Here is a 27,477-nt window from a genome sequence, read left to right on the forward strand (position 1 = left end):
TTACATCAGCATCTACAGCCACAGATGATTACGTTGGTAGTTTCAAATATTGTTGAAATGTCACTTGGCTGGCATGAAATAATGTCAAAACATAGCAAAACTTGCATATCTGTGCATATGAGCCACGTTGTTCCACCCTGAGATGAGTTAAGGGGTACGGTGCAACGAAAACATATTTTTTGTTTTTGTTTATGGGACTACATTGGTGAAATTTGCAATGCAGGTGTGATTTGTTATGTTGATATCATAACTGAAATTAGTTTTGTGCTATCTATTATAATTTTCGTGTTACAATTGACAGCCTCTAATGGTCATCCCCAAATTAATTAATTACACATAAGTTCGCAGATTTTCACATCCGCATGTTCACAAAGGCCCATTCTGTGCTATAAAGCTATTGGTTTAATTTTTAAATGCCGAAATGAGCATAAAAATGTTGTTTTAACTTTCCTATGCATATTGTCTTACTAACGACTTGTGCAAAAAACACATTATAAATTTTTTTAAGGTGCAGTTAAATATGGACAGCTTTATTGCACTCATCAATGTTTCAGGATCTAAGTTCAAAAGACAGAATGATTTTGTCTTCATTCGTTGTGAAATGGAGCTGGGATGACTGAAAGCAACTTTACCAAAAGTGAAAGCTGAGAAAATGGGGTTCGAAGTTTCATTTGTTGTAAACATTTAAATCTTTACTCTGAGCACCTAAATCTCGCCTGGGATATAGTCCTTTGCCTGTGAGGACACATTTTTTTACATTTTGATGTCGTTCTTTCTTTTTTCGTTCTTGCCGCAGTTTCATGCACCTTAGTTCACTTTTTGATTGTCATGCATCCGTCCGTTGTGCAGAGGTATATGGCAGTGCATTCAAAATGTCTGCTCTTGTCTCTCGTTGTGCAACCTCTTTATTAGTGAGAGTTAGAGCTGAAATCAGCAGTTGAATATTTGACGTGAAAGCTTATGCTCCGCCGAGTCGCGTTACCGTCATGACCACATGTGGACGCACTGTCACCATCGCTCGTGGTTCCGTGGTCATGCCGTCAGCACTGCGTGCGGGTGCGCTTTCCCAGTCATCCACGTGCCTTGGTCGTGCCTCGTCAACAAGCTCAGTGACATACGCTTCTACGAGGAGTATTCTCCCTCTTTTCCATGCCTTTCATGGTCTTCCGTACACGTGGGCCATACGGAACTTGATTCCTTTGGGGCTTATCACAGAAAAGGGGTGCAAGCTGCCACGATCGTCAGTCACGTTGACCGGAACGCGCAGCTCACTGCTGTGCAAATGCGCACGAGATAGACAGACAGACAGACAGACAGACAAAGAACTTTAATGACAAGGTCCTGAGAAGCTTTGCCCTAGGGCAGAGCTGCGGGCCGCTCCCACGTGGGGACTGGTAGGCCGAGCCTAACCGCCGCATCGTGGGCTCTCTGGACAGCCCAAGTTTGACGTGCATATTCTGACCTCCGGATGGCAGAGCTCCATTCTTGTTCTGTGATGCGATTGGGTCCCTGTAACGAGGGGCGTCGCCAGAGCATGTGTGCGAGATTGCTAACAGCCCTACAGTCGGGGCAAGTAGAGCTGAAAGGCTCTGGAGTGATCGTGTGAAAAAGGGCCAGGTTTGGATAGCACATCGTCTGAAGCATGCGTAAAGTGGACGCCAGAGGTTGCCAGTTTGATGTGAGGGGGAGGATAAGTCCTCCTACCGAGGTGATAGTGCGTAGTAATTTCGCTGAAAGTAGTGAGAATGTCCCGAAACTCGAGAACCCCGGAGTCTGAACTCGATCCTGCTCCCGCGCGGTGGGTTAGTGCGCGCGCTTGGGAGTGGGCGATGTCATTCAGATTGGGAAACGAGTCAAGCTGGGGGTCGAGGTGAGCCGGAAACCACGTGATGGTGTGCGGAGAGATTCTCGTGTTCTTGAGAATCTTGTGAGCCTCCTCAGCGATGGATCCTGAAGCGAAAGCCCTGACCGCCGATCTCGAATCAGTGAAGATTTGTGATCTGCTGTTGTCTAGGAGTGCTATAGCAACTGCGGCCTGCTCCGCTCTGGTTGGTGTTGAGCACTTCAGGGAAGCCGCATTCACTATCTGTCCGTTGTGATCAACGAGGGCAATGGCGAAGTTAGACGACTGTCCATATTGGGCTGCGTCGACAAAACATGCCGAGTAGGGATCGTCCTTGGTACGCTTGAGGAGGGCGAGGGCTCTTGCTCTGTGTCTGCCTACGTTGTGTTGAGGATGAGCATTACGGGGAAACGGTGCAACTCGTATGTTGTTCCTTTGATTTTCTGAAATTTCTTGTTTCCGCTCTTCCATGAGGATAGGGTTGATCCCAAGAACTGCCAGTATCTTCTTTCCAGCCGGGGTAGAGGATAGACGGGCCAGTAGGGCTGACTCCTGGGCCTCGATTATCTCGTCCAATATGTTGTGCACTCCTAGTTGCATAAGGAAGTCCGTGCTCGCCCATAGCGGAATGCCTAGTACTTTTTTAATACTTTTTCTGATGAGCGTGTTTAATCGTTTCTTCTCGTAGTTATAGCAGTTGTGCATGGCTGGCACATAAACTATATGACTCATGAGGAAGGCGTGGAACAACCTGAGGAGGTTGTCTTCCTTTAAGCCTCCACGCCTATTCGAGGCTCTGTTGATGAGTCTCATCATGTTCTCAGTCTTGGCTGCGAGCTTGTTGAGCGTCGTATTGTTACTGCCATTGGATTCGATGAACATGCCAAGGACCCGAATGGTGTCTACTCTAGGGATGGTACAGCCGCTTTTAGTCGATCATACGCTCTACGCTGATGACATCACAATCTGGTGCACCGGAGGAAGCGAAGGAGCTGTTGAATTAGGCTTACAGGAGGCTGTAGATGAAACAGAGATGTACCTGGAAAATACAGGGCTTAGATGCTCCTCGAGCAAGTCTGAGCTCCTCCTCTACAGGCTAGTCAGGAGAGGTCCCAAACCTAGAGGCTGGAAACCGTTATCTGAAATAAACATCAAACTCCACACTAAAAGCGGCACGAGATAGGTTCGTCAGCAATCCAAATCTACAACAGCCGATAGGAGTGCGCCCTGTGCCCCACGTGACTGCTCCACCCAATCGCAATGCCGCTTTTGCCTTTTTTCGCTTGTGTTTGCTGGTTTATTTTTCGGTGGAGAAATGCCTCGCTCCGGCTATCTTTAGCTCCGATCTGTCCTCTTTACGGTGATACCAAAATGATGTCACTACGTCATTGGATAGCCGGAGGATCAATGGTGCGACTGGGCATTCCGAAGCCAGATTTTTTCAAAATTTTTGATGATAGCACTCAAGGAAAGTGCTGTTCTTTCGGTTCCTACCGCGTATTTTGTTATACCATATTTACTCGCATAATGATCGCACTTTTTTGTCAGAAAAAATTGACCCATATTCAGGGGTGCGATCATTACGCGAATTAAATTTCCCGCGGAAAAAAAATTTTTGTTTTCGTCCCGCGTTTGCTGCGGGATGCGGGTGCGGGACACCAAAACAAAAATGGCGGCCGGCGGAGCAAGCCGAACGCGATCTTTTTTTTTTCCTTCTCGTGAGTACATTACGTGCATTGAACGAGTTTCTTCCGTGTCAGTGATGAATAATATAGTTCATATCGGCAAAGTTTGCGGCAATAACGTAGCCATGTGCACTTAGAGGGGACAGAAACAGATGGGCGCGCTTAGCTGCCAGTGACAGAAACCCATGGCCGGCGTGCTGCGGAAACTGCGGCATCTGTTTTCACTACTATCCTAACACGGCACGTTTCCGCTAAGGGTGGGCGAATATCTTAGCTGTGTTACAAGCGTTGGCGTATGAATTGGGTACACTTTTAACGTATCAGTGTAAACGTGGCTACTATCATTGCCGCGCGCGATTTGTTGCGTGCTCACGAGTGCAGATTAAAAGAATCGAAAGGTGCCTTTTTTGTTTTTGTTGACTACAACCATTGTAAAGCCTACCCATAATAAAGGCAAGTTTGGTTGTACCTCTTTTTGCCATGGAAGTGCGGAAAGTGATGAAAGTAATGAAATGAGGCATCTACTTAAGCATGTTTGGTGCGTGCAGACGAGTCGTTCGCGTAGCATTCGACAGATGGTAAGCGCGATCATTATTAGCTAGGCTTGGCACACGACATATCGCTGCGGCACGTTCAGGGTGCGATCATTACACGGGAAATAAAAAAAATCGAATTTTGACGACAAAATTCAGGGGTGCGATCATTACGCGAGTGCGATCATTATGCGAGTGAATACGGTATTTCACCACGAGGTAAATGAAGGTCCGTGGATCGCAAAAGGAATTAATCAAAAAATCGAAAATTTGGACAATTTGACCACTTCAATTGCCACGTCCTCCCTTAATATGAGCGGCCGAGCCACTTAAACAATGGCAACTGTGATCCAGACACATATAATATGGGCTGTTGTTACTGTTTCTCGTTTTTCTTTAACTTCATCATACTTACAGCTTGCGCGTGCCATAAAGTATTATTAAAGAAACTGCTCGGCAAAAGCACTCATTCATTGGTATCAGTTGCACACACCTAAGAGCCCTGAATAAACAAATAAACTGCTTATTTGTAAAAATGCGAATACTGAAATATTCAATTTTTCGGATATGGGTCCCTTCGATCAATGACCTGGCTGTGGTCAGTGCCTTGATGCACGCAGCTGTGTTATGGCACGTAGTCTCTATCAGTACAAGGTTCATCCAGGTTGAGGATACCAATCAGGATGATTAAGGTGATGCAGACAGAGGGAATTGCAACATCAGCACTTAGGGAAAGCACAAGTGCATGTGCAAAGATCGGCCTGATTTGTCGCTGGAAGGCACGTTCATCGCATAGAATATGCAAGTTCAGTGTTCACACCCACAGATTCACGCAGTTTGGATTGCTACACCCACACACGAGCACACAGATGAACTTGACACGCTTGCACATAGTAGTTGCTGGCTGGTCTACTGTGGACTCGAACGCCACTTCAATCTAACCTGTAAGCGCAATTTTGCGACCGAGCACTGAGGGGCCGCCCTTAGAAAAATATTAGCGACAAGCTTTCCGTGACAGTTTGTGGCCCATTATCACATTGGCCCGCAGCGAATTCGGCCAACCAGTGGTGAGGGCCCACGTCGCGTGAACTTGCCGTGAGCCCTCCCGATTTGAAGACTCTTACCATCAGCACCGAGATCAGTCAATGCATGTGGCGCCACTGACCGCGTGGAGCGGTGCCGAGTGACGTGATTCACATTCCCCTGCTCTCGTCTGTCGCACAGATTGGCTTCATAACGAGCCGACGGTAACCCACAGAAACCACCTGCCACAAAGACGGAATAACCACAAACTGGAAAGAAATACTTTCTAAGCAATAGAAGATTGCCATTAATTAACCACTCTATGACCCACTATGAAACTGAAAACCCCATTAGTATTTAGGACAGCTCCGCTATTTCTTCAGCTTCAAACGGAAAAAAGCGCATAATTCTCTTTGACAGACATTGCATCCATAGAAAAATATTTTCCAGATCTTCGTATACGAACTGAATTGTTATCGGCTAGCATACTAATTTGGTGTTCCGTTTAATAAGACTAGAAAATACTATGCATCTCAATTCATACGTACCTAAGTAGCTAGCAAGGCTCTTGTGAAGTAACATAATTAGTCTCCTGAGCATGTGGAGCATTGTATTTTTTTCACAATATTTGGAAGCATAGAAGGCTGTGTTAAATTTCCTGATGTTTGATATTTGATTCGATATTCGGCTTTCTTCTATTGACTCGGTTGGATATTCTATTCCAAATCTACTACAGTCAACGACTGAATTTTCGGACGCCCAAATTTTCGGACATGCCTGATATTTCGGACGTCTTCGCGGCACTGCCACGAGCCCCATAGAATCAATGTATAAGGACATTTGAAGTTTCAGACGCTCGAACCCCCCACCGTCCAATTTTCCGGACTTTTTGATGCGACAGAAGGTCCTTTGGCTCCTCGCGCAGCGCCCTTGCGAAGGAAATGGACTTGCAGCCGAAGCATATCACTGCTTTGAACCACAAGTAACCGGATCTAGCCGTCACATACCGATTTGGTCTGGCCACGCTGGCTATGTTCATCGCCGCAAATGGCCGCTCTTCCACTTCTGGCGGAGTTTCCGGAGTGGCGCTATTTCGTTTGTTTGCGCCACGGTTTGCGCAGGCCACATTTTGGCTAGCGTGGTGTGTGGTTGTGCTGTTGTGTCAAGTGTGCTCTGTGACGCTAGGCCTAGGTGCTTCGACGCTCGTCAGTGAACTCCACTGTTCGCAACTTAAGGATTTCGCTTGCCTTCGATGGCCCCGACTCCGTCTTCGTCGTCCTCGCCAATGGCATCGAAGCGCAGAAAGCAGTACCGTACCCACGGAAATAACTTTTGAACAGTTTGTTGACACTGGCAACAAGCTCAACTTCTGCGCAGAACTGACTGACGAGGGAATAGTCCGTCAGGTTGGGGGGGGGATTCAGAAGACTCCGGTTTTGAAAATTAGGAGCCAATGCCTGCGCCGCCTACAAGCGCCGAGTTGACGCGAGCACTGTTGACTTTTTCATCGGTGTACAGTGCTGACATGACCCTTGCTCAGATTGAGGCAAATAGGATCGCATGCAACCGGAATGCCGTCCAAACAACAATCAACAAGTTCTTCAAGCCACTGCAGCAATAACACTGGCTGCCTGACGATGCACATGTACATAATAAAGTGGCAGTTGGCTGCATACAGAGTTTTTGGACGCCTCTTTTTATAGCACCTTCATTGATGCTTTGGCAGGGTTTCGGAAGATTGGCACTTCGCCCTTTACCTCTAAATTTGAGAAAAGAAGAAAAAAAGGTGCAGTTTTTTGCATGCATTCATTTTTTCGGACTGCCTGAATTTTCGGACGTTTTTACGTCCCCTAGAGGGTCCAAAAAATCGGTCGTTGACTGTATTTGGTATTTGCACGCTCATGCTTATTTGCTCCTAGTGATCCATTTGAGCTTTAATAAAGAACACTTCATAGTGTGCAATATAATGACAGACGTTTGCTTGCATTCTGTTTATACTAAGATGTGAACATCGTTTTACAGTAATGATGGAAGCGGCTACTTTTTATTTGAAAATTATTTGGTACTCGTTTAGCTTCTGGCAATATTGAACATGTATTCGATTTGGTCTCAAAAATAACTGTTTGCACACTAATTTATTGTTTCTTTATTTCATTTATTAAGAACAAGTTATTTCCCCTATGTCGTCCTTGAGGTCAGTGTTTGTTGGCTTCGTATGATATGTTTGCACACCTGTAGTTTGAAGAGCTCAAGCCTATTGATCTACATGGTTTTAAATGTGGCTGCTGACCCGCTGAAGTAGTTCCGATGGCTATGGCGTTGTGCTGCTGAGCTTGAGGATGCAGTGGCCACATTTCAATGAGGGTAAAATGCAAAGAACACTCGTGTACTACGTGGACGTTCAATTACGCCAGGTGGTCAAGATTAATCTGCAGTTCTCCACTGCGCTGTACCTTAAAATCAGATCGTGGTTTTGACATGTACAAACTTCTCAATTTAAAAAAAAAAGTTATAAACACAACTACTCCTGTTTCTTGCAGCTGAACAAGGATGCAGAGCTGTCTGCTTTGCCCCCAGAGTCTGGCCGTGAGCTGGTGTCGTTGTTTGCGTCGTCGCGCGATATGACCGACTCCGTCAGGAGGCATAATGGCTTCCGGCAGAATGGCTTCGAGCATTGCCTCGACGACACCAAAGCGTACACTTACCAGGGCAACCCCGACATGGAGCCCATTCGTAGCTACGAGGTTGTCTTTCTGGTCCGCATGCTGCACCTGCTGTCCACCGCCATCAATGACAAGGTGGGCATGCCTCACTGTCGAGTGGCTGTGTAATAAGCTACCTGCACACGCTGTAACGCGGCTGCTGCTGTTGTGAAAGGGACACTAAAGAAAAATGTTAGGTCGAGCTAAAGGGATAGATTGATGCTCGACAATCTCTAAGGGATTAATATTATCGCGAACAGAGCCTTAAGGGGGGACGTGGCTTTGAAAATCAACTTCCTTATTCCTTCATGGATTTTGTTAAAAACTAGCACAAACATTTCGAATGTCTCCCTAATGCTTCCGTAAAAGTTTCAGAGCGATATCTTGGGAACATTTTATTGAATTTTATTGAGAAGTATTTTTCTCCCTCTTACTTTCTGGAGAGCCTGGGGAACTTAAAAAAACGTGATAGAAGGCTTGTTAAGTATTGACTGCATAGCTAAATGCATGCCGAAGGTCGTGACATTCTTGCAATTTTTTTTTCGCAACACAAATTTTTTGAAGTGCCATATTTTATGTTACCTTCGCATCAAGCACACTTGTGGAGTAGACGAATAGCCATATTGTAAACTTACAAAGGTTCAAGATAAGAAAGCGAGAATGTCACGACCTGCACTGCAGCCCAAGGAATGTGACAAAAGAAAGGGAATCAAAATATGTTGAACGGTAATGAAGAAATCAGCTCCAGAAACTTAGCAGAAAGGCAGAAAAACAGTTTTGAGAAAACGGCTCTCAAAGTTTGACCTTCTCGTCAGTTCTATAAAAGGCACCAAATTTGTAGTCTTTGGGGTGTTTTGTGATGTGGGGCTTCTTGTACATGTGGCCTCTGGTCTGGTGTGCTCCCCCCCACCCCTTTTTCTTTTTATAGGGCATTCTTTGCTGCTGGTGCTCTACAAAGAGCATGGTGCCTAGGTTTCAAACCAAGTGAGGTGCAGAACTTTGTGTGGGCATGAATATAGTTCCAGTGTACATTCAGGCAGCCTGTACCTGCAGGCTGCCCAATTGATAGTTATCTCCAGTACAATCAGGGAGGCTTTTTACTCTTTGGTGGAATTGACCAGTTTGCTGAATGAAAGCTCTGAGTGTCAGGAGCCTCCCAAGTCCTCTTTACTTGACAATGGCTGTAGAACTTAGCATCAGAGAGCCAGTGATAGATATGCAGCTGCTAGGTGCTTTCCAGAATTTTACTTTCGTATGATGCCTCGATCACTTCTGCAGCCAGGTGTCGGTGCCAGCCCAAGGGGCCTAGTGAACAGAGCTCATGATGAGGTCCTCTTCACGAAAGGGTGGTATGATAGATACGTATTGTTACGAGCTGTCGTGACAATATGATAACAGAGTGAACGCGCAATATGCTTGGTTGCGAGTCCGAAGTGCCGATGTGCGATGTATAGCCGCAGATACAAGGAGTCGACCCTCGATGCACTTATTCGCGCAGTCCGAGGTGCCGACGCGCGAAATGCCTAGTCGCGGGCTCGAGGAGTCGACACTCGATGCACTCATTCACGCAGTCCGACGTGCCGACGCGAGAAATTTCTCGCCGCGGGTTCGAGGAGTCGACACTCGATGCGCTTATTCGCGCCGTCGGAGGCTCCGATGCACAAAATGATTAGGTGAGGGTCCGAGAAGTCCGCGTGCGATGTGCATGATCGCCGAGTCGGAGACTCCCTATGCACGAAATGTTTAGCCGCATGTCCGAGGATTGCGTGCGCGGTGTGCTTCGTCACGAATTCCGAAACGCCGAGTGCTGAAAGGCTTAGCCACATGTCCGAGGGTTCCGCGTGTGAATCTTGGTCGCGGAGTCCGCTTCGCCGATGCTCGGAATGCTTAGCCGTGAGTCTGAAACGTCCACTAGCGTAGGGATCGGCCATGCTACTGCAATGTCCGCGTAGCGCCCGTTTTGACACATCGAGACTAGGACGAGTGGAGGCGTCCAGACTCGCGAGTTGCAAAGATCCGAGCAGACGACGCGAGCGCCGGACCAATGGCGAACCGCGATGGAGTCACGTGGCGGGCGGCCAATCGCAGACTGCGGCATGACCTCCAATCATTTGCTTTTTGTGCGCTTTTTTCTGTATAGAGGACATCGCTGAAGCGGCAGATTCGAAGGCAGAGAAATGCGCTTTCCAACGAGAGCAAGATGGTGGCGCTCGGTTGCGCCGTTCCGGAGATATTATGGCGTGGAAAACGCTGTTCTTTCTTGATTTCCGCGAGATTTTTCGCCACCTTGGCTGATAAAACGAATTTTTTAGAGCACTTCTAAGTGATTACAGTGATGATATTTGGGTATTAGATAGAAAAAGGGTTATAAAAATTGAAAATGTGATCTTCAAAAAAATGTATTTTTTGGCAATATTTTGCGATGCGAAAGCTGCGTCCCCCCTTAACCCATTGAGGGTCGCTGCCGTAAATATACGGCGCCGCGAACAGGTCCGGAAATGGTCGAAGCCGTATATTTACGGCGCCGTCTGTACGTTTAAAACGTGCGCTAATTTCCTAACTATTTCTTGCCTGGCATGTGCTGCCACTACGTGGGAATACATGGAATTTTTTTCTCGCGTCTCTCTCTTTCAGTTTTCGTTGTATAGCTTTTTTTTTTTGCTCCGGCGCGTCTGCTACCGCTCGCGCATTGGCGTGCTTGCGGCGGTTAGTTTCAGTTTTGTTCCGCACGCGGTTTTGGCTTCTTTCGCTCGCAAAACTGATGGCTACCTCATTCTTATCACTGAAAGGGTGACCGCCTGTTACTCGCTCGTTTGCTGCTCACAGGGGTCCGCATACGAAGGATGCCGCCGTGCATGCGTTTCCTTTTTTGGCACTTTATTCAGAAGTTGCCTCTCACGGCTGCTCAGGGAAGCAGTACCCAGAGGAGGTGCCACGTCTGCGCCAACACCACTCGGCAGCAAAAACGTTGCACACTAGGTACATGTGCGCTGAGTGCAACAAACCGCTCTGCGTGGAGCCATGCTTCATGAACTACCGCACGCTGAAGAAGTATTAGTGCAAGAGGAACATTTGAGACTTGCAAAAAATTTTTGTGTGCGCATTCTTCTTGTCCATTTTTCTCGTGTGGGCATTGTGTATAACAATGCACCAATTTTTTGTTAATTCTTATAACTTTATTTGCTATTTTTTATTGTTTTTCATGAATAAACAGTCCATATATGCCAACGCCAAACATTTTTTTCTCACTTTACGGTCACCCTAGAAAAATTACAGTAATTTTTTTCGAAATAGCTCCCTTTGAAGAATTTAAATGTGCAATTAAAAAAATCGACCCTCAAAGAGTTAATGATAGAGATATTGAAGCAAATCCATCACATCATTAGAGACTCCCCCGGGACATTCAAGTACTTGCCCGATGGCGAAAACACTCCTCAGTTAAATTTTGTCAAAAATACTCAACCACTCGTTGCAAAAAACATTCTTGTATTGTAATATAAGATGAAGTAAAGTGCTACTTGTCATTTTATTTCATCTTTAATAAAAATAACCTGTTGAAATTACCCTTTCACGACGACGTGGCTGGTCAAAAGGTTTCGTTTTCGCTTGACTCCGCGTCGCCCGCGCTTTCGCGTTTCAACGCTTTCGTGATCGCGTAGTGCTGCGCTGGTTTTGCTGACTTGTGAAACTCGCACGAACTGCAAGTAGCAGAGAATTCAACTTCCATGTGATGTCGCGGAATGCCCGAACGGTCTATGCCACTTGACGAAAAAGCAGCTGCAGCAGCCAATTCACCACTCTGTCTTGGTTTGGTACCACCATCTACTCACCATTTTACTTACCGACGGCCACAAAGGGTGGCGAGGGTGTATGCAGCATCGCCACTCCCCCGGTTAGGTGTCGGGAGATTTGAACTCAAAGAAAATGTGTTCGGACCCTTCATACGCCATTTTGTCGTAAACTAAGTCTTCGCACGAAACAAGCATTGCAAGGTTTTTAGAATGGTATTTAAGCAGTCCACATCGACTTAGTATTCGTCTTTATTGTCCCTTTGATGTGGTAGTATTCTTAGAGTACTTCACATTTTTTCTGGGGGTTAACTGCCTATGTATGTGTGTAGGTATGTATGTACAGTGTAATCTTGGTAAGAATCTCACGTCGTCGCAAAAAATATACATGTTATCAGACATTCATAACCCCGAAATACCTTGAAAACTGGTAAGCTAAATTAACCAAATTCACACCCGCAAATTTCTTATATAGAGAAGCAAAAAGCACACTGAGGAAGAAACCTTTTATTTTCGGCAGAAGAAATCCCTAATGTCCTTCTGTTTCTTTTTTTTCGTCAGGTTGCCTAGCAGACTTTTTTCAAATCCATAAATATGCGCGCTTGTATCGTCGCTGAACTCACCCACGGCAACAGCATGTCTCAGGATGTCGAGGGAGTGCAGCGTTTCAGCTGTAGTTGGCGGCTGCTCATCCCTGCCCCCACCATTTTTGTCGCCTTCATCACTGGAATTTGCAGCCTTGGACCTGACCTCATTGAGAATGCCCTCAACCATGCGTGCACCACAAGTAGCAAGGTTAATTACTTCTCTCCACCTTGCGGGTTTCCGCAGAACTAGTACGTCAAATAGCAAGTTTGTCGTCTGCAGTGATAAAATCATGCACGGAGCACCCAGCATCAAGCTGGTGCCAGTCCTCTATTTCTGGGTCTTCCGTCTCTGGGAGCGCCTCTGTGGGACTCCTGAAGAAGCTGCACTTGCTGAAGCAGTTTGCTATCGTAACCGGCGTGACTCAGTCCCAAGCTATGGCTATAAACGCTTATTTACAAGTGACCGTCATTGCAATCAGTTTTGGCGAGAAGGCGGCGCATGACAAGTCCTTTAAAATAATGCTCTGCATTCCTTATGACTAACTCCAGCCTGAAGAGGTTGCAGGTGCGTGGTCATGTTGGTGAGCAAAAATACAAGCTTGATGTTCTGAAGCGTCACTTGCTTCGGGTGTGCGGCACACTGATCAAGGAAGAAGACGATTCTCCTATTTTTGCTTCCCATCCTGTGTTCAAGAAGCGAGATAAACTCATTGAATAGGGCTGTTGTCATGCACACCTTTTTGTTAGCACGATAGATGCAATGCAGATGACTTTCCCTCTTCAAACACTGGGACTTCTGAGACTTTCCCATCACTGTCACCGTATTTACTCGAATCTAACGCGCACCTTTTTTTACGGTAAAACGGGTCCAAAAATTGCATGCGCATTAGATTCGGGTACGACCCTAAATTCATGTTAACATATCGCCATTGGCATTTGAAAAATGGCCGCCTCGTACGCGCTTCTAGCCTAGCTGCCATAGCTTCCTCCATGTGCATACCTCCATGTTGTACACGTAACCAGGCACTGGTGTAACCTAGTCTACCGCCTGTCTTCCTGTTTTCTGCCTTTATTCAATCAGCATGGAAGCACAGGCTGCGAAGACACGCAGAGTCCACCATGATGTCACATTTAATAGGAAAGTTATCACCTGCGTGGAGACATACGGAAATCGGGCCTCATCACGGGTGTTTGGAGTTCCCGAAACTTGCATGCGTGTCTGGCGCAAAGAGAAAGAGAATATTTTCGCCATCAAAGCGACAAGCAAGGGTTTCAGTGGACCGATGCAGGGCCACTTCGCCGAAATAGAAGAGCTGCTCTCTGAATACGTGCAAGAGCAGCGAGCGGCACAGTGGCCTGTGACGACCGATCTGCTCAAAGTACAGGCGATGCAGTTAGCCTCACAGAAAGGACTGATGCGGAGTGACTTCAAAGCGAGCAGGTGCTGGCTATAAAATTTTATGAAAAGAAAAGGCTTCTCTTTTCGAAGGCGGAGAGGGATATGCCAAGAAGTGCCCAAAGAATATGAAGAGAAATTGCAGTTTTCAGCGGTACATATTGAAGTTGCGCCATAGAAACGACTACCACATTGGACAGATTAAAAATGCCGATCAGACGCCGGTCTACTGTGACATGCCTGCCACCACAACCGTCAAAAACAAGGGGCTGAAGCAAGTGTGCATTTTGTCTGCCGGCCACGAAAAAACTAAAGTCACCGCAATGCTTTGTTGCACTGTGAATGGCCACAAGCTGCTCCCGTATCTTATCTTCAGACGGAAGATGCTCCCGAAAGGAATCGTATTTCCGAGTGGCGTGATTGTGCACGCAAATGAAAAAGGTTGGATGACCACAGACTTGGTTGCTGACTGGACTGATAACGTTTGGCTGGCATGTTCAGAGCAGCGTATGCTATCCGCGGACCGTTTCTTTCACCAAGCCCAAAGTGTAGTTTAGGACCCCTTAAAATTTGTCCGACGCTAAGCAGTATTGAACCCACGTCACACGGTTTCCTCAAGGACAGCAAGCTGCACCTCAAATGCACTGGGTATGTGTCTCTTTTCAGTGAATGTCTTTCACACCAATGCTTTGTGAGCTGCCACTGAGTGTATGGCAAGCAAGGGAACGATTCTCAGCATTTGCATGCACCTACATACCATGTTTCTCGTCTTGGAGACCACATGCGGACTTTTCAGCAGCACCACGCAATGGCATAGCATGTCCAGGTAGAAGCTCGAGGGCAGAGCCCGGTTGCTACATGACTCGCTTCTTAGGGTCCGCACGCACCTGCGTGCCATGCATTTTGGAGACCATGGGCAGGCTTCATGCCGCCGCTAGATGACGTTAGCAATACGTTGTGTCGCTATATTCAATGCTAAACACATTACTATAAACAGTCATTGCGAGATTGGTTCTACCGAATGCTTTTGTGAGCAGTGCTGCACAGTTGACTAGGGAATTGTGCAAAATTTTTTTATGCAATAGCATAATAGGCAAACTCCACCTACTCTCAAGGTATCTAACAAATAATGTGGGCCAATCCTGAAGGTAATGCAATCAAACCAAGCATCTCGAAGTGCTGATGGTCACCATGGTGCAGGGTTCGTATAAAAACAATTGGGAAAAGTTTTGGAAAAATGGATTTATTAGAGATATTGCTACATTGTCTCAGAAGTCTTGAAAGTACATCCCTTGAACACCGAAACACTTTTTGCAACTGCTTTCCCATGACTCCGAAGGCAACCGGTAAGTGGATGTTGAAAGGTCTTTAAGGGCACACGTGCAGGCTTCTTTGATGGCACTTAGGGTGGTGTCCTTTGAGGGCGCGTTTAACTTTTGGGAATACGAAATAGTCTGCAGGTGCCAAGCAGGTGCCTTTAAGGGGGTTGAGGAATCGTCGCAATGTTGTTGTGAAATACAATGTCGTACAATGTACAATACAAATTCGTAGAGGACCACCCCTTTTGCGTTGAAGAAAACAAGCATGGCTTTTTTTTTTTTGGACGAGGTGATGCTGGAATATGCCATTCGAAACTTTGCCGCTTTCTTTCCGGGTCGTATTCAAATAGCCGAGTTTCATCTCCCGTGATTACATTGTCCAAAAAGCCGGGGTCTTCTCTAATGCTATGCAGAAGGTCTTTGCAAGCAGACACTTGCCGCTGCTTTTGCTCATCCGTCAAGACCTTCGGTACGAGTTTAGCGCAGATCTTGCGCATCGCCAAATTTTCAGTGATAATGCTCTGCACTGTCGCCTTATCAATGCCAGTTTCATCTGTGGCCATTCGCACACTTAAACAATAGTCCAAATTCAGCACTTCATGCACACATTTCATGTTGTCGTCAGTTCTTGACGTCGACGGCCGTCCAGCATGGGACTCGTTCTCTACACTCACTCAGCCATTTTTGAAAAGCTTGTGCCATTTAAAAGTTGCAGTTTGAGACATGCTTTCATCTTTGAACACTTGTTGAATCTTGCGCGTCTTTGTATGTGATTTCCCCAGCCCAACACAAAATTTGGTGGGGTACCGCTGTTCAATCGTTTGCTGCATTTTGCGATTGTGTCCAGTCACTCGACAAAGGTCCAGTAAAGACGCTATCTAGCATGAACGGATGCTCGCAGGTGACTGGTGCTTGGCGCTTCTTGAAGGCCACATCCTCCACCACCGCACATGCACGGTGTGAGCGCGCTGCGACATAAAGTCACGTCGAGAAACAGTTCTTCCTGATAATTTTAACAGTGGAGTTGTTTAAGCTTTTAGTTCTGCTGTGGAGCGTTACCAGAAAACTCAGCCCAGCTGTGCGCCACCTCGCATTGCCTAGCAACCACCTGCGAGAGCACTGATCCACGTAACCTCCTCGCACCCCACACACGTAGGGCCGAGTCGTGACATCACAGGCGAGTAAAAGCTCACAACAGCCGGCGCAGTGACACCTCTCGCCTCCTCTACTCCATGCGTACATGCTGCTTTCATGGGAAGACCGAAGAAAGTCTGGATGCCCGAAGAAGTGGCTTACCGGAAGAGCACTGTACTGTCGAGCAAGAAGCAACGCGTCGCCGCCGAGCTGATCCGGAACATCGCGCCGAAGCTGTGGCTGAGAAGAGGCAACGCTGAGTCAAGGATCCAGAGTTTGTCCGGGGAACACGAGAGTCGTTGCCTGAATGCTCGATGTCGCCTAGAGAGCGATCCCGGCCTGTGACTGCTCGAAAACGTCCAGCGTCAAGCCCGCCGAGACAACATAGCAAACCCTAGTATAACCTTGCAAAACCTAGAAATGACTTACCCAAGCCTACCAACAACTTAGCGAAACCTAGCGTAACCTCGCAAAACCTACAAACGACTTAGGCAAGCCACGTAAAAGCGAAGTGGTCACAAGCTCTGCTGATGACTCCAGCCTTGCACCACTAGTGCAAGCTGCGCACTTTTTTTTAATACAAATCCTGTAGAATGTGAGAAACTGGCCAGATGCTCCAAAGAATGAATTTGGCATGAAAGAGGCATGTTTTCATTGTGGCCTAATGGTTAGACCATAGGGCACTCAGTATCGCGCTTGCGCTTCTCTCACATAGGTGCAGCCTGTATTTCTTTATCATCGATATTAGTGTGCACGTTTATAATGAATATCAGACACAATAAAACTTTGTTAATTCACTCCTCATTAATTGGTAAAGTCGCATAATTCAGATGTGTTCTCTGGTCCTAGAATTGTAGTGAAGCTCTCATTAACTTCGACGTATTTGGCCACACGTCGGTTACTTCTGACAACTCTTGCAGCTCAGCGAGCATGGAGCGCTGCAAATGAGCATAAATGGTGCTAGCATCCGACCGAAACAAAGCGACGGAGTCCACTTCCTCATATCATCAACGAAAACCATACGGAAGTGACAAAAACATCGCAATGCCTCATGCCTATTGGTCTCTTTATGTGTTTACAGCCGTGCATGACACCGCATTGGCTGCATGCCTTCAGCACTGTGTAGTCACCATCCATAATTGCCTAGATAACCACGACTGTTTTGTCAGCAGCAGTTGCAGCTAATAGTAGGTTTATTTTGACTCAGTGCATATGTAAGCTACGTGCATTCAAAACTGCGTAGCTACCAGTCGGGATGGCGTCAGTAGTGGCCACGGTTTTGTCAGCAGCAGTTGAAGCTAACAGTAGATTTATATTGACTCAGTGTGTACGTAGGCTACATGCATTCAGAACTGCATAGCCACCAGTCATGATGGCATGGGAATTCTGCTTAAATTTCGCAGGTAATGAGCTATAGCTTAAAAACAGCGGTTTATGGACATGAAGAGCGAGAATGCAACATGAACTGCACTGGCTGATATTCCACTATGCAAGCTTTATGGTTGTGTTGGTGACGTGGCCTCTGAGACTTCATGCACCATTTCGGAAGCCACACTAATGAATTAGCTGGGTAATGGACTATCTGTGAGTAGCCAAGAGTATACAACGGCAGCCAGGTAAGTCAGTTCCAGTCACAGTGCTTTCGAATAAAGTCTTGGACAGTCCCCGACAGCTGGATCATCTGACTGTGACATGCTCTTCTGTCATGGCTAAGCAATCCGGAAGCCGCTGACGGCTTGTGGGCAGCCCGGGACTGCATTATCGAAGAGGCCCAATGTCAGGAACATGGCGGAAGCTGTCAGGGATGATAAGCAATTTTAGTGTGGCCTGTAAGCTGACATCATACCCAACAGCTATATCATGATGGGCAGACAACCTGTTGCTGACCATCTGATTGGCAAAAAAAACAAAAAAACCTGGATGTGTGCACGGTAGTGCAAAGTATGTCTCCTCGAATGAATACGCAAGTGTTGCGTCATGGCCGAATAGGCCGCACTGCAAAAGTCGTGATGTCCTTGCTGCTGCAAGTGCTAATCGCCCAAGAGATGATAAGAATTGTGGCTTCTGCACTGATTTTGTGCTGAATAGAAGCAAGTGGTGCAGATTTATATTGTAAATAATGGTGCGTTAGTGTACTAAGCATTTATTTATTGTTTTATTGATGCTCTTGATAATTTGACTTTCGGTTAATTCACACACTTTTTTCTGATCCCAGGAAATCCGAATTAACGAGATTTTACTGTAACTGTGTGTGTGTGTGTGTGTGTGTGTGTGTGTGTGTGCGTGTGTGTGTGTGTGCGCGCATACGCACACACAGACTCACAGTTGAGCCCATTTATAACAATCCTATGTGTAACAATCTATCTGTTATAATTAGGGGTGTGCGAATATCACCGAATTGAATAGCAAGCATTCGAATAATTAGATTCACAAATCTAATATCTACTGTTTGATTTCTCAAATATTGGATATAGAGACCCGCGCAGTGACACATGTTGCGCGCGCCATGGAGCCCCTTGTGCTTCATGTGCCCTGTCATGCCATGTACTCTGTGCTGGACGTCGTGTAATCTCAGGTTGTGCAGAATCGTTTAAGCAAGAGGCAGACAAAGTGTTCACTCCCCTTAGCCTGTGCTCTTCACCAAGCCAGCATTGTCGCAGCGAGTGTTGGCACTCATGGAGTGAGATCTGTTCATTTTTACTACTTGTGCTCACGTAACACTGTTCTCGTTTATTTAAATAGTAAAGGAATGTGTACTTCAATTTATGAGGCCAATGAAACTATGAACCTTTATGTAGTTGTTGCTATCAAGATCAGTTTCACCTTTCTGACAAAACTGCAATTTTTTTACTGTTAGAATACACTTGAACATAGCTATAGCAAAGTTGAGGGGTGACCCGAAATTGCTTCGTCACATCAATTACTTCGTTATATTCAGTATTACCATTAACTGCAATATGTGCCCAATAGGGGGCAATGTTGTAAACATGGAAGTAAAATACTGGCAATTGCGGCCTGCGAAACTGTTACACAGCCACACATGCGATTGAATTCGAATAAAACAACAAAAGAATCATCAGCGTGTGTAACAAACGACTTCTTATCGCCTGATGTGACAGCCTTTAGATAGTTGCCTTCTGTCACATTGTGATGGTCTCTTGCATGCGCTTTCCACTTGGCTCATCATGATTAAGCAGCACATGGCACACAACACAGCGCTTCACTCCAAGATCAAGGAGGCAAGCGGGCTTCATTGCGCCAACATGGCGTGTGGCATCTGAGATTGCACGAATGCCAATGCAATCTCACCTGCGACGTCCAGCTGCCATCCCGTGCGGCCCACTGCAGGGGTAGGGGAAATGAATGCGCGGCCTGTGCCTGACCCACAGCGCCTCGGTGCAATCTTGTGGGTCAGGCACAGGCCGCGCATTGGTCAGGCACAGGCCGGTGCCTCGGTGTGCGCGCGCGCCCACACACATACACACACAGTTTATTGGCAGGACAATTTTGCTTCATTAAAATGAAGATTTAAATATACATGGATCTCTATGAAGATTTCAAGGAGAATTTTCTTTACTTCTTTTGTATTTGTTATTTAGTTATATCCCATTTTGTTATAACGAGGTGTGTACTAAGAACATTCTAGTATTCATTAACGACATTGCTGAAAACATACATGTTAAACTGCGATTGTTCGCTGATGATTGTATAATTTATCAAGAAATTTCTAGTCCTAACGATCAACTTCTTTTAAGCGATTCGCTATCTGCAATTGAAAACTGGTGCTCGACGTGGCAAATGACTGTGAATTTGAAAAAGACCGTAGCAATGACTGTCACACGGAAAAAGAATCCCTTAAGTTTTACATATCGCATAGCCAACAAACCTCTCTTAGTCGTAAATACCTTTAAATACTTAGGAATTCACATAACCTCTGATCTTCGATGGAATGCACATATCTCGTATATCGAAAAAAAAGCCCTAAGACAACTGCATTACTTGAGGAGAACACTAGCTCAATCTACTCAGGAAATAAAGCTCTTAGCCTATAAAACCTATGTACGACCGCTATTAGAATATGCTGCGGCAGTATGGGATCCCTGGACTGAAAGTAACGAAGTGAAACTAGAAAAAGTCCAACGCAAGGCAGTCAGGTTCATATTTAATTGTTACAGCTGGAGTATAAGCCCAACAGCCCTGCTGCACACCGCAGGACTCGAACAGTTGGGCATCCGACGTCACCGCGAACGACTAAAATTATTTTACTTATATTGTCATAATACAATAAAACTAGAGGAAGGCATTCTAGTTTAGCCCTTTTCCCACCGCCCTACGCGTTCCTATCATTCCAAAAAAGTCGGCGCAATTTTGTGCAAAACAAATGTTTTTAAATACTCATTTTTTCCCCGCACCATTGTTCAATGGAACGATCTGCCTGGAAACGTGGTCAGTTCCGAAACGGTTAACTTGTTTTTACAAGCCCTGAGTGAACAATAGGGCACACATGTAATTCGTTTTGAATCGAGTGTTTTGTTTTTTTGATTCTACTGTGTTTTGCACTCCAGCCGAGTCTCGTTGTTTGCTTCTTTTGTTGCAATGTACGATTTCTTTGTTCCTGTTACTTCTGTACCCCACTCCTGCCTAAGGCTTGTAATACAGGCCGGCAGTATTTGCTAAATAAATAAATAAATAAAAGTGCATATTGGCTACAAAAAATTTGAGATGCTGTACTGGATCTTGCCCAGAATCTTGTCTGACACATAGCCGCCATGAACGACAGGTTGTCACCTGTCACCTCACCTTCATCCGATTCTCATATTGTTGTCGCGTCTGATTGGCTTTGATGCTTCTTTAGTCTAACTTTGTGGAGAGCAATCCGTTGATAGCACCATCCCACCGCAGGCAACACTATCAGCCATGGCACTAAAGTAGATGGGAAAGCATTGAAAGCTTCGCTTCGTATCTCTGATGTGAAGAAACTCTATCTTTGGCCACTGATGCTCAAATTTAACAAAATTGTTTTTTTTTTTCAAATGCTTTCTATAAAATTTTCTGGTAATTTGGAAATTTTTACCGCCCCAATCCAAGTAACAAATATTTCAGCTACTGTACTTATTGCATAAAACGTCGAATTTCGATATCGAAGTTTCAGTGGAGTGAAATGCCGATTTTACCGACTTAATTAATCGAGGTTTAATTGTACCTTGCTAACTCAAGCAAGCTTCATATCATTTATATTCTAGCTTTGCATTCGATCTGCATTTTTTATTTCGATGCAGTATGGACACCAGCTGGAGTCGCTGTACGACAGCCCTGACTTTCTGGGCCACGTGGCGCGTCTGCTGCTGCAGCCACCCACTGTCTACAAGGAGGTGGTCAAGAGGGGGATCGGTATGCCGCACGACTACCGCCAACACAGGCTACCTGCCCGGCTCTGCCTGCGGACGCTAGCTCACAAGCAGTTCATCGGCTACCTGTGCATCCTGCTCTTCCTGGGCTACACTTGGGACTACAGCCCCTTCACGGTCTGCCTCATTGTGCTGGAGTGCTTCAGCGTCGGCCTGCTGCTCCGAGCGACGTGGTCTTGGGGGGTGCAGCGTCTGCCATGGCGCCACCACCAGGCCATGGACTGAGTTGCGCTAGTGGTTCGTTATCACGCGAGTCTGTGACTATTATGTCGAGTCGGTTGGTGCAACAGTGACCGCACAGCTTTTACACATGCCTCACGGTGCCATACTTTGTCAGCAGTGCCTAAAGACTGGAGAGCAGTGGAGAAGTTCGGTTTGTCAACGAAGAATACCCCATGGAAGCGCATAGGACACACGCAGAACAATTGACTGGCCATTTTTCTGGTTTCCAGTACATTGAAATGTCGCTACAAGTGGTGATTACTGTACATAAGAGTAAATAAGGTATTGGAACGACTTTCGAGTGGTCTTAAGTTTTCAAATCGAACCGGAAGGCTCGGACTTGTTACTGACTTCACAAGCAGTTGTACAGACTACAGACATTGACAGTTACTATTGTGCTTGTCGTTGGTCTATATACATCTCATGGCACATTTGTAAGTGAAGCATTTTAAGTTATTAAGGCTGAGTACTTTGTGGGGTTGTGTTTGCCTTGAATACAGAGATGCATTCAGCAATAACACCATGTTACAAGTGGTGCAACCCAAATGTATGAGAAAGGGCGTTGACACAAGTCTGACTCTATTTTGTTGACATGGCTGTTGCAAGTGCCACTTTATCTGATTTGTCCAAGTGGCAACGGGCAAACATGGCCTATGCATGCTGTTGCATGGGAAGTGCTTTTTGATATTGGCATAAGCGCACAATGAATAAAAGGTCTTTGTTATCACTTTCGTAAACATTTTCTTACTCTTTTGTTTTGATCAGACTTGGGGCCACATTTTCTACATGTCTGCACACCGCAAAAGACGAGGACAGAAAATAGGACACGTCCCAGGAGCTGACTAAGCTTTATTTGTAAAACCACCAGAGCTATATACTTTAGCCATATGGTTCTGGTGGTTTCACAAATAAAGCTTAGTTGAAGTCGTTGCATGTGTTGTGTCCTATCTTCTGTCCTCATCGTTTGCGCTCTGCAGACGTGCTGACATTGAATCACCAATTCGCCCAAGCTTCTGCTTTATTAGGCCACATTTTGCTGCTCTTTGCCAAAACCTGCAATTTTTCAGTAGTTACGTTGAATACTCTGTGCAGTTAGCTACAGTGCTTATGATCTTGGTGATGTCAAAGAATAATCTAGTTGCTTTTGTATGATAGAAATACTGTGTATATTCGCATAATACATGCACCCCCAACTTTGCTCTCGGAAATTAGGATTTTCGTTTTCGCCCGCATCATAATTGCACCCCCAGCCGTTTTTCTGTACAGTCCCGCGATAGAAATACCATGCTGTAGTGTTTCGTAGAGACTAGAAGCTTTTACTATCACACGTCTATTTAAAGCAAGCACACTTGATGCCTGTCACCGTTGGAAATACCTAATGCCACATGAGAAATGCCAAAATCATGCAAGTGAAACTCTCGAGCTATCTTCGACGTGTCAATAAGCAGGGCGGTCAGAAAAGAGGTGCAAACAGCGTGCTTGTCGAAACAACAGGTGCCGAAGAGCAGTGCTGCAATGTGATGCTTGCTACAACGGCACGTGGCCAGAAGTGGCAGCGAGGACAAGCTGTTGTGAAACCACGATGTGGATGAAGCAGGCAGCGGCCAGGACGACAGGTCTACTCATTCTGACGCAGAGTGAAGTGCCATAGAAATGCTGTTAGGTTTACAAATAGTATATGTGTACTTTGCTGCAAAGGTAAGTTATCTGATGCATTGCCAATTTCTGCTGTTTCAAAAAGTTCTCAGAAGAAAATTTACCCTGCATATAAACGCACCCTTCAATTCTTCGGCGATTTCCTGGTTATCCTAACCGCTACAATTTTTATGCAAATAAGTACTATGACGGATCTTGCTTATGCGGAAGGGACCTTGAAATTTTCCGCATTATCGGGTAGTCATAAAAATTAATGAAAAAAAAAAACTAATCTTGTTGAATTTAAAGGGTCGGTGACCAAATATACAGTAACGGTTTAATGTGTCGACCTAGACTAAAATGCTTTTGTATCAAGGTTATGTCCTATAGTTGACCAGTGAATTAATAAGAAAACAGTGCATGCATACTTTTTGACCGAGCTAAAAAAGTGCAGGTACATGCTAGTTGTGGTCGTTTCAAGCCTACGGGCCCGTGCCATATTCTGGGGTACCACATTTTGTGTGGCCTCTGTGGCTGTAGTGCTATAGCTCTTCCCGCCTATTTTCATCCTTCGGGACGCCAAACAACTTCGGCCCTTCCTTTGCGTAAACATAGCCTGTTCGGCAACGAGGCGCGTAACAGTGGTTTTGTCGATGTTGCGGCATGACTGCAAGGCATGCATGCCGTGTGTGACAAAAACACTGCAGAAAAAAAAAAATCACGCAGAAACTTCTTTGGTACTTATCCAGGTATGCTTAAGCATTGTACCATTTGCTCATCTCCACGCAGTCCGGTGTCTCTATCAATGTTACAGAACTTGATTCGACCAGTATAAGCCCTTATCAATCCTCATAGGTTGTTCGCTTATCTTGTTCGATAGCGAACATGATAGGGCAGGTTTAATTGAGATAGAGTTCATTGTGACACTCGAACCCACGACCATTGATGTTATTTGGGGTGAAGTTAATCAGCCACAATTAATTAGGATATAGCTAAGGCACTCGAACCTTAGACCTTTGGTGGGAGTGGAACCCACGATCTTTGGTGTTAAGGAGAATTACGGTTAATTTAGCGAAGCTGTTGCGAAACCAACACTACATTTGCTGTAGGGGGTATGCAATGCTTTAGAGGTTCGGATGCTTGTTTTGAGCTTGTTCTTTATTTAAACGTACGCTGTTCTCTGTGTTGTACGGGTGACTTCAATGAATATATGCACTGTTCGCTTCATTTTGCTAAGCACTTGTAGCCTCTGCTACGTGGGTATGTGCCATTGCGAGAGAGAGAAATCATCATCATCATCAGCCTGGTTACGCCCACTGCAGGGCAAAGGCCTCTCCCATATTTCTCCAACAACTCCGGTCATGTACTAATTGTGGCCATGCCGTCCCTGCAAATTTCTTAATCTCATCCGCCCACCTAACTTTATGCCGTCCCCTGCTACGCTTCCCTTCCCTTGGAATGCAGTCCGTAACCTTTAATGACCATTGGTTATCTTCCCTCCTCATTACATGTCCTGCCCATGCCCATTTCTTTTTCTTGATTTCAACTAAGATGTCATTAACTCGCGTTTGTTCCCTCACCCAATCTGCTCTTTTCTTATCCCTTAACGTTACACCTATCATTCTTCTTTCCATAGCTCGTTGCGTCGTCCTCAATTTGAGTAGAACCCTTTTCGTAAGCCTCCAGGTTTCTGCCCCGTAGGTGAGTACTGGTAAGACACAGCTATTATACACTTTTCTTTTGAGGGATAATGGCAACCTGCTGTTCATGGTCTGAGAATGCCTGCCAAACGCACCCCAGCCCATTCTTATTCTTCTGATTATTTCTGTCTCATGATCCGGATCCACAGTCACTACCTGCCCTAAGTAGATGTATTCCCTTACGACTTCCAGTGCCTCGCTGCCTATTGTAAACTGCTGTTCTCTTCCGAGACTGTTAAGCATTACTTTAGTTTTCTGCAGATTAATTTTTAGACCCACTCTTCTGCTTTGCCTCTCCAGGTCAGTGAGCATGCATTGCAATTGGTCTCCTGAGAGAGAAATAGAAGACCGGAAAGGCAGGGAGGTTAACCAGACGCACGTCCGGTTTGCTACCCTGCACTTGGGGAAAGGGTGTATGGGGATGAAGAGAGAGAGCACAGTGGAAGGTTCGCACCAAGTCTACACATGGTTTCCAATACCTGTGGACTTGAGGTATTTCAAGAGTGCTTTCGTGGCTTTCTGTGCCATCGAAGCGTACGGTCAGGGTCCAAGTATCTTCATTACCGAGAATGGTCTAGAGTCCAGCTGGTTCAGTGCTGCCCGGAGAACTTCGCGCTCGACGTCGTACTGGGGACAGATACATAGGATATGTTCAATCGTTTCTGTGGCTCCGCAAGAGTCGCACATGGACGTACCCCCATTCCAATACGGAACGAGTAGGCCTTCGTAAATGCCACCCCGAGCCAGAGGTGGCACAATACTGTGGCCTTTGCATTGTGCCATTGCATTTTTTTATTGCTTACGGTGGTATTCAGGGCTTCTTCAGCAAACACTAAAAATTCTTAAAGGTTGCCTGTGGCAGATAGCATAATTCTAGTTCATCAGGTGGTCTACTCGAAGCAGCGGACACTGCTTGCAGAAAAAAGTGAAATGTATAATTGACTAATTAACAAAACAACTCACTAATTAATGTTTGAGCTAATTACATTATGGCCCGCATTGTAATTTACAAATTCTAGCCGTGGAGTTCGTAAGGTAGATCCACTTGCAATGAATTCTCAGGACGACACCAGTTTCGATATATTGGAGAGTTTTAGAATAGGGTCCTCAAACGTTTTGGGGCCCCAATGACGCAGTATCCGTCTCGCATGTGCGAGACGGATACTGCGTTTGGCTTTTGCGTTGGGAAAGCTATTTCACCGATTTAGTGGGAGCCCAAATAACGGCCCCAAAAGCTTTGCGTCAGCAAACATGGCGGCACCCATCGAAGCGACGGCTCTAACCCAGCACCAAACTGGGTTTGATTCGTGATAACACATGAAGTTTGCAAGCTAGGAGAAGTAACTGTTATCACTTTCTCTCAACTAGCGTGTGTTATGAAGATTGATTCATGAGACGCCGCTGATACCGAATTCGATTGTGGATTTTATATCTCTTAGGCCTAACATGGCATAGCTTGGCTGGTGAAGGCACGTAAAGTTGGTTACTTAAAACTAAGAGCAACTAATTGTTTGCTGCTTGCAGGATAACCTCTAACTTGTAATTAAACGTGAATACACGAAAGTCTAAATTGCTATTGTTATCATAAAATGGTATATACAATTTATTTCTTATAGCTTTTCTTTGACGCCGTAGTGGCGCTATCAGAGGAAATGGAAAGAGGAAAAAACGAAATGAGGAAAGAAACAATTCATGATAACTCAAAGGGAAGCTCGTTACTTTTCGAAGCGAGATCGGGATGCCTTGGAACACGCACCTATAAAGCGAGATATAAGAAGGAAGAATAAGCATGTGCTTGCTGTGGTAAAGCTAGGGAAACTATGGAGCATGTTTTATTAGAATGTGAAGACGTCGACCCTGCGGTCAATTAGGCACCGCTGGCCTCCTTGAAGCCCTTGGGTTCAGCTGGAGCAGTGGAAGCGTAAACATGTTCGCAATAGAGATTAGTAAGAGGTGATTGGAGGATTGGTGTAGGAAAAAGTAGGGAAACGACAAATAATGGAGACGTACGAAAGCGAAGTTCGCAATAGGGGATCAGAAAATTTGGTTGTGGGAGTTCATAGTGCTTTTTTGTTTTTTCTTGTTTAACCTAGGTAGGACATTAGGCAGTATAATAGCAAGAGCTTGGTGGCGCAACCCACCGCCCCGTTCCGAAGGGGACGCTCATAACATCCATCCAGCTATCCGCAAACGCAAAGCCCTATTCTAAAACTCTTAATTCCAGAAGTTTACAGAGAAATGCATTGGCGTTCGAGTTACTTATGTGCTTTAATGCGTAAAACAATGTTTTGTTCCAAAGTTAACTGGGGAAATATATATATATATATATATATATATATATATATATATATATATATATATATATATATATATATATATATATAGAGAGAGAGAGAGAGAGAGAGAGAGAGAGGTGAAAGCCGGGGAGGAGTGGTAATTGTCAGCGGAGAGGGCCCCCACCCGAAATAAATTTCTGACTACTCCACTGGACGTGGCTATACA

At 45.6% G+C, this 27,477-nt stretch overlaps 1 protein-coding gene and 1 long non-coding RNA gene across 4 annotated transcripts in view; one reads left to right on the forward strand and one right to left on the reverse strand.

Moving 5' to 3' along the window:
• Nucleotides 1-22,377, forward strand: part of LOC135909001 (sphingomyelin phosphodiesterase 4) — a 178,151-nt gene extending 155,774 nt beyond the window's left edge. For all 3 annotated transcript variants that reach the window (XM_065440865.2, XM_065440868.1, XM_065440866.2), the window contains exons 15-16: nt 7,625-7,882; nt 21,290-22,377. In XM_065440865.2, the coding sequence (XP_065296937.1) occupies nt 7,625-7,882; nt 21,290-21,643 (612 nt within the window). In that variant the 3' untranslated portion in view covers nt 21,644-22,377. The remainder of the gene's footprint in view (nt 1-7,624; nt 7,883-21,289) is intronic.
• LOC135909003 (uncharacterized) overlaps nt 1-27,477 on the reverse strand; it is a 48,515-nt gene that overhangs the window by 13,568 nt on the left and 7,470 nt on the right. The gene's annotated exons all lie outside the window — the stretch shown is intronic.

This window comes from Dermacentor albipictus, chromosome 2 (genome assembly GCF_038994185.2).
Source record: "Dermacentor albipictus isolate Rhodes 1998 colony chromosome 2, USDA_Dalb.pri_finalv2, whole genome shotgun sequence".
NCBI lineage: Eukaryota > Metazoa > Arthropoda > Arachnida > Ixodida > Ixodidae > Dermacentor > Dermacentor albipictus.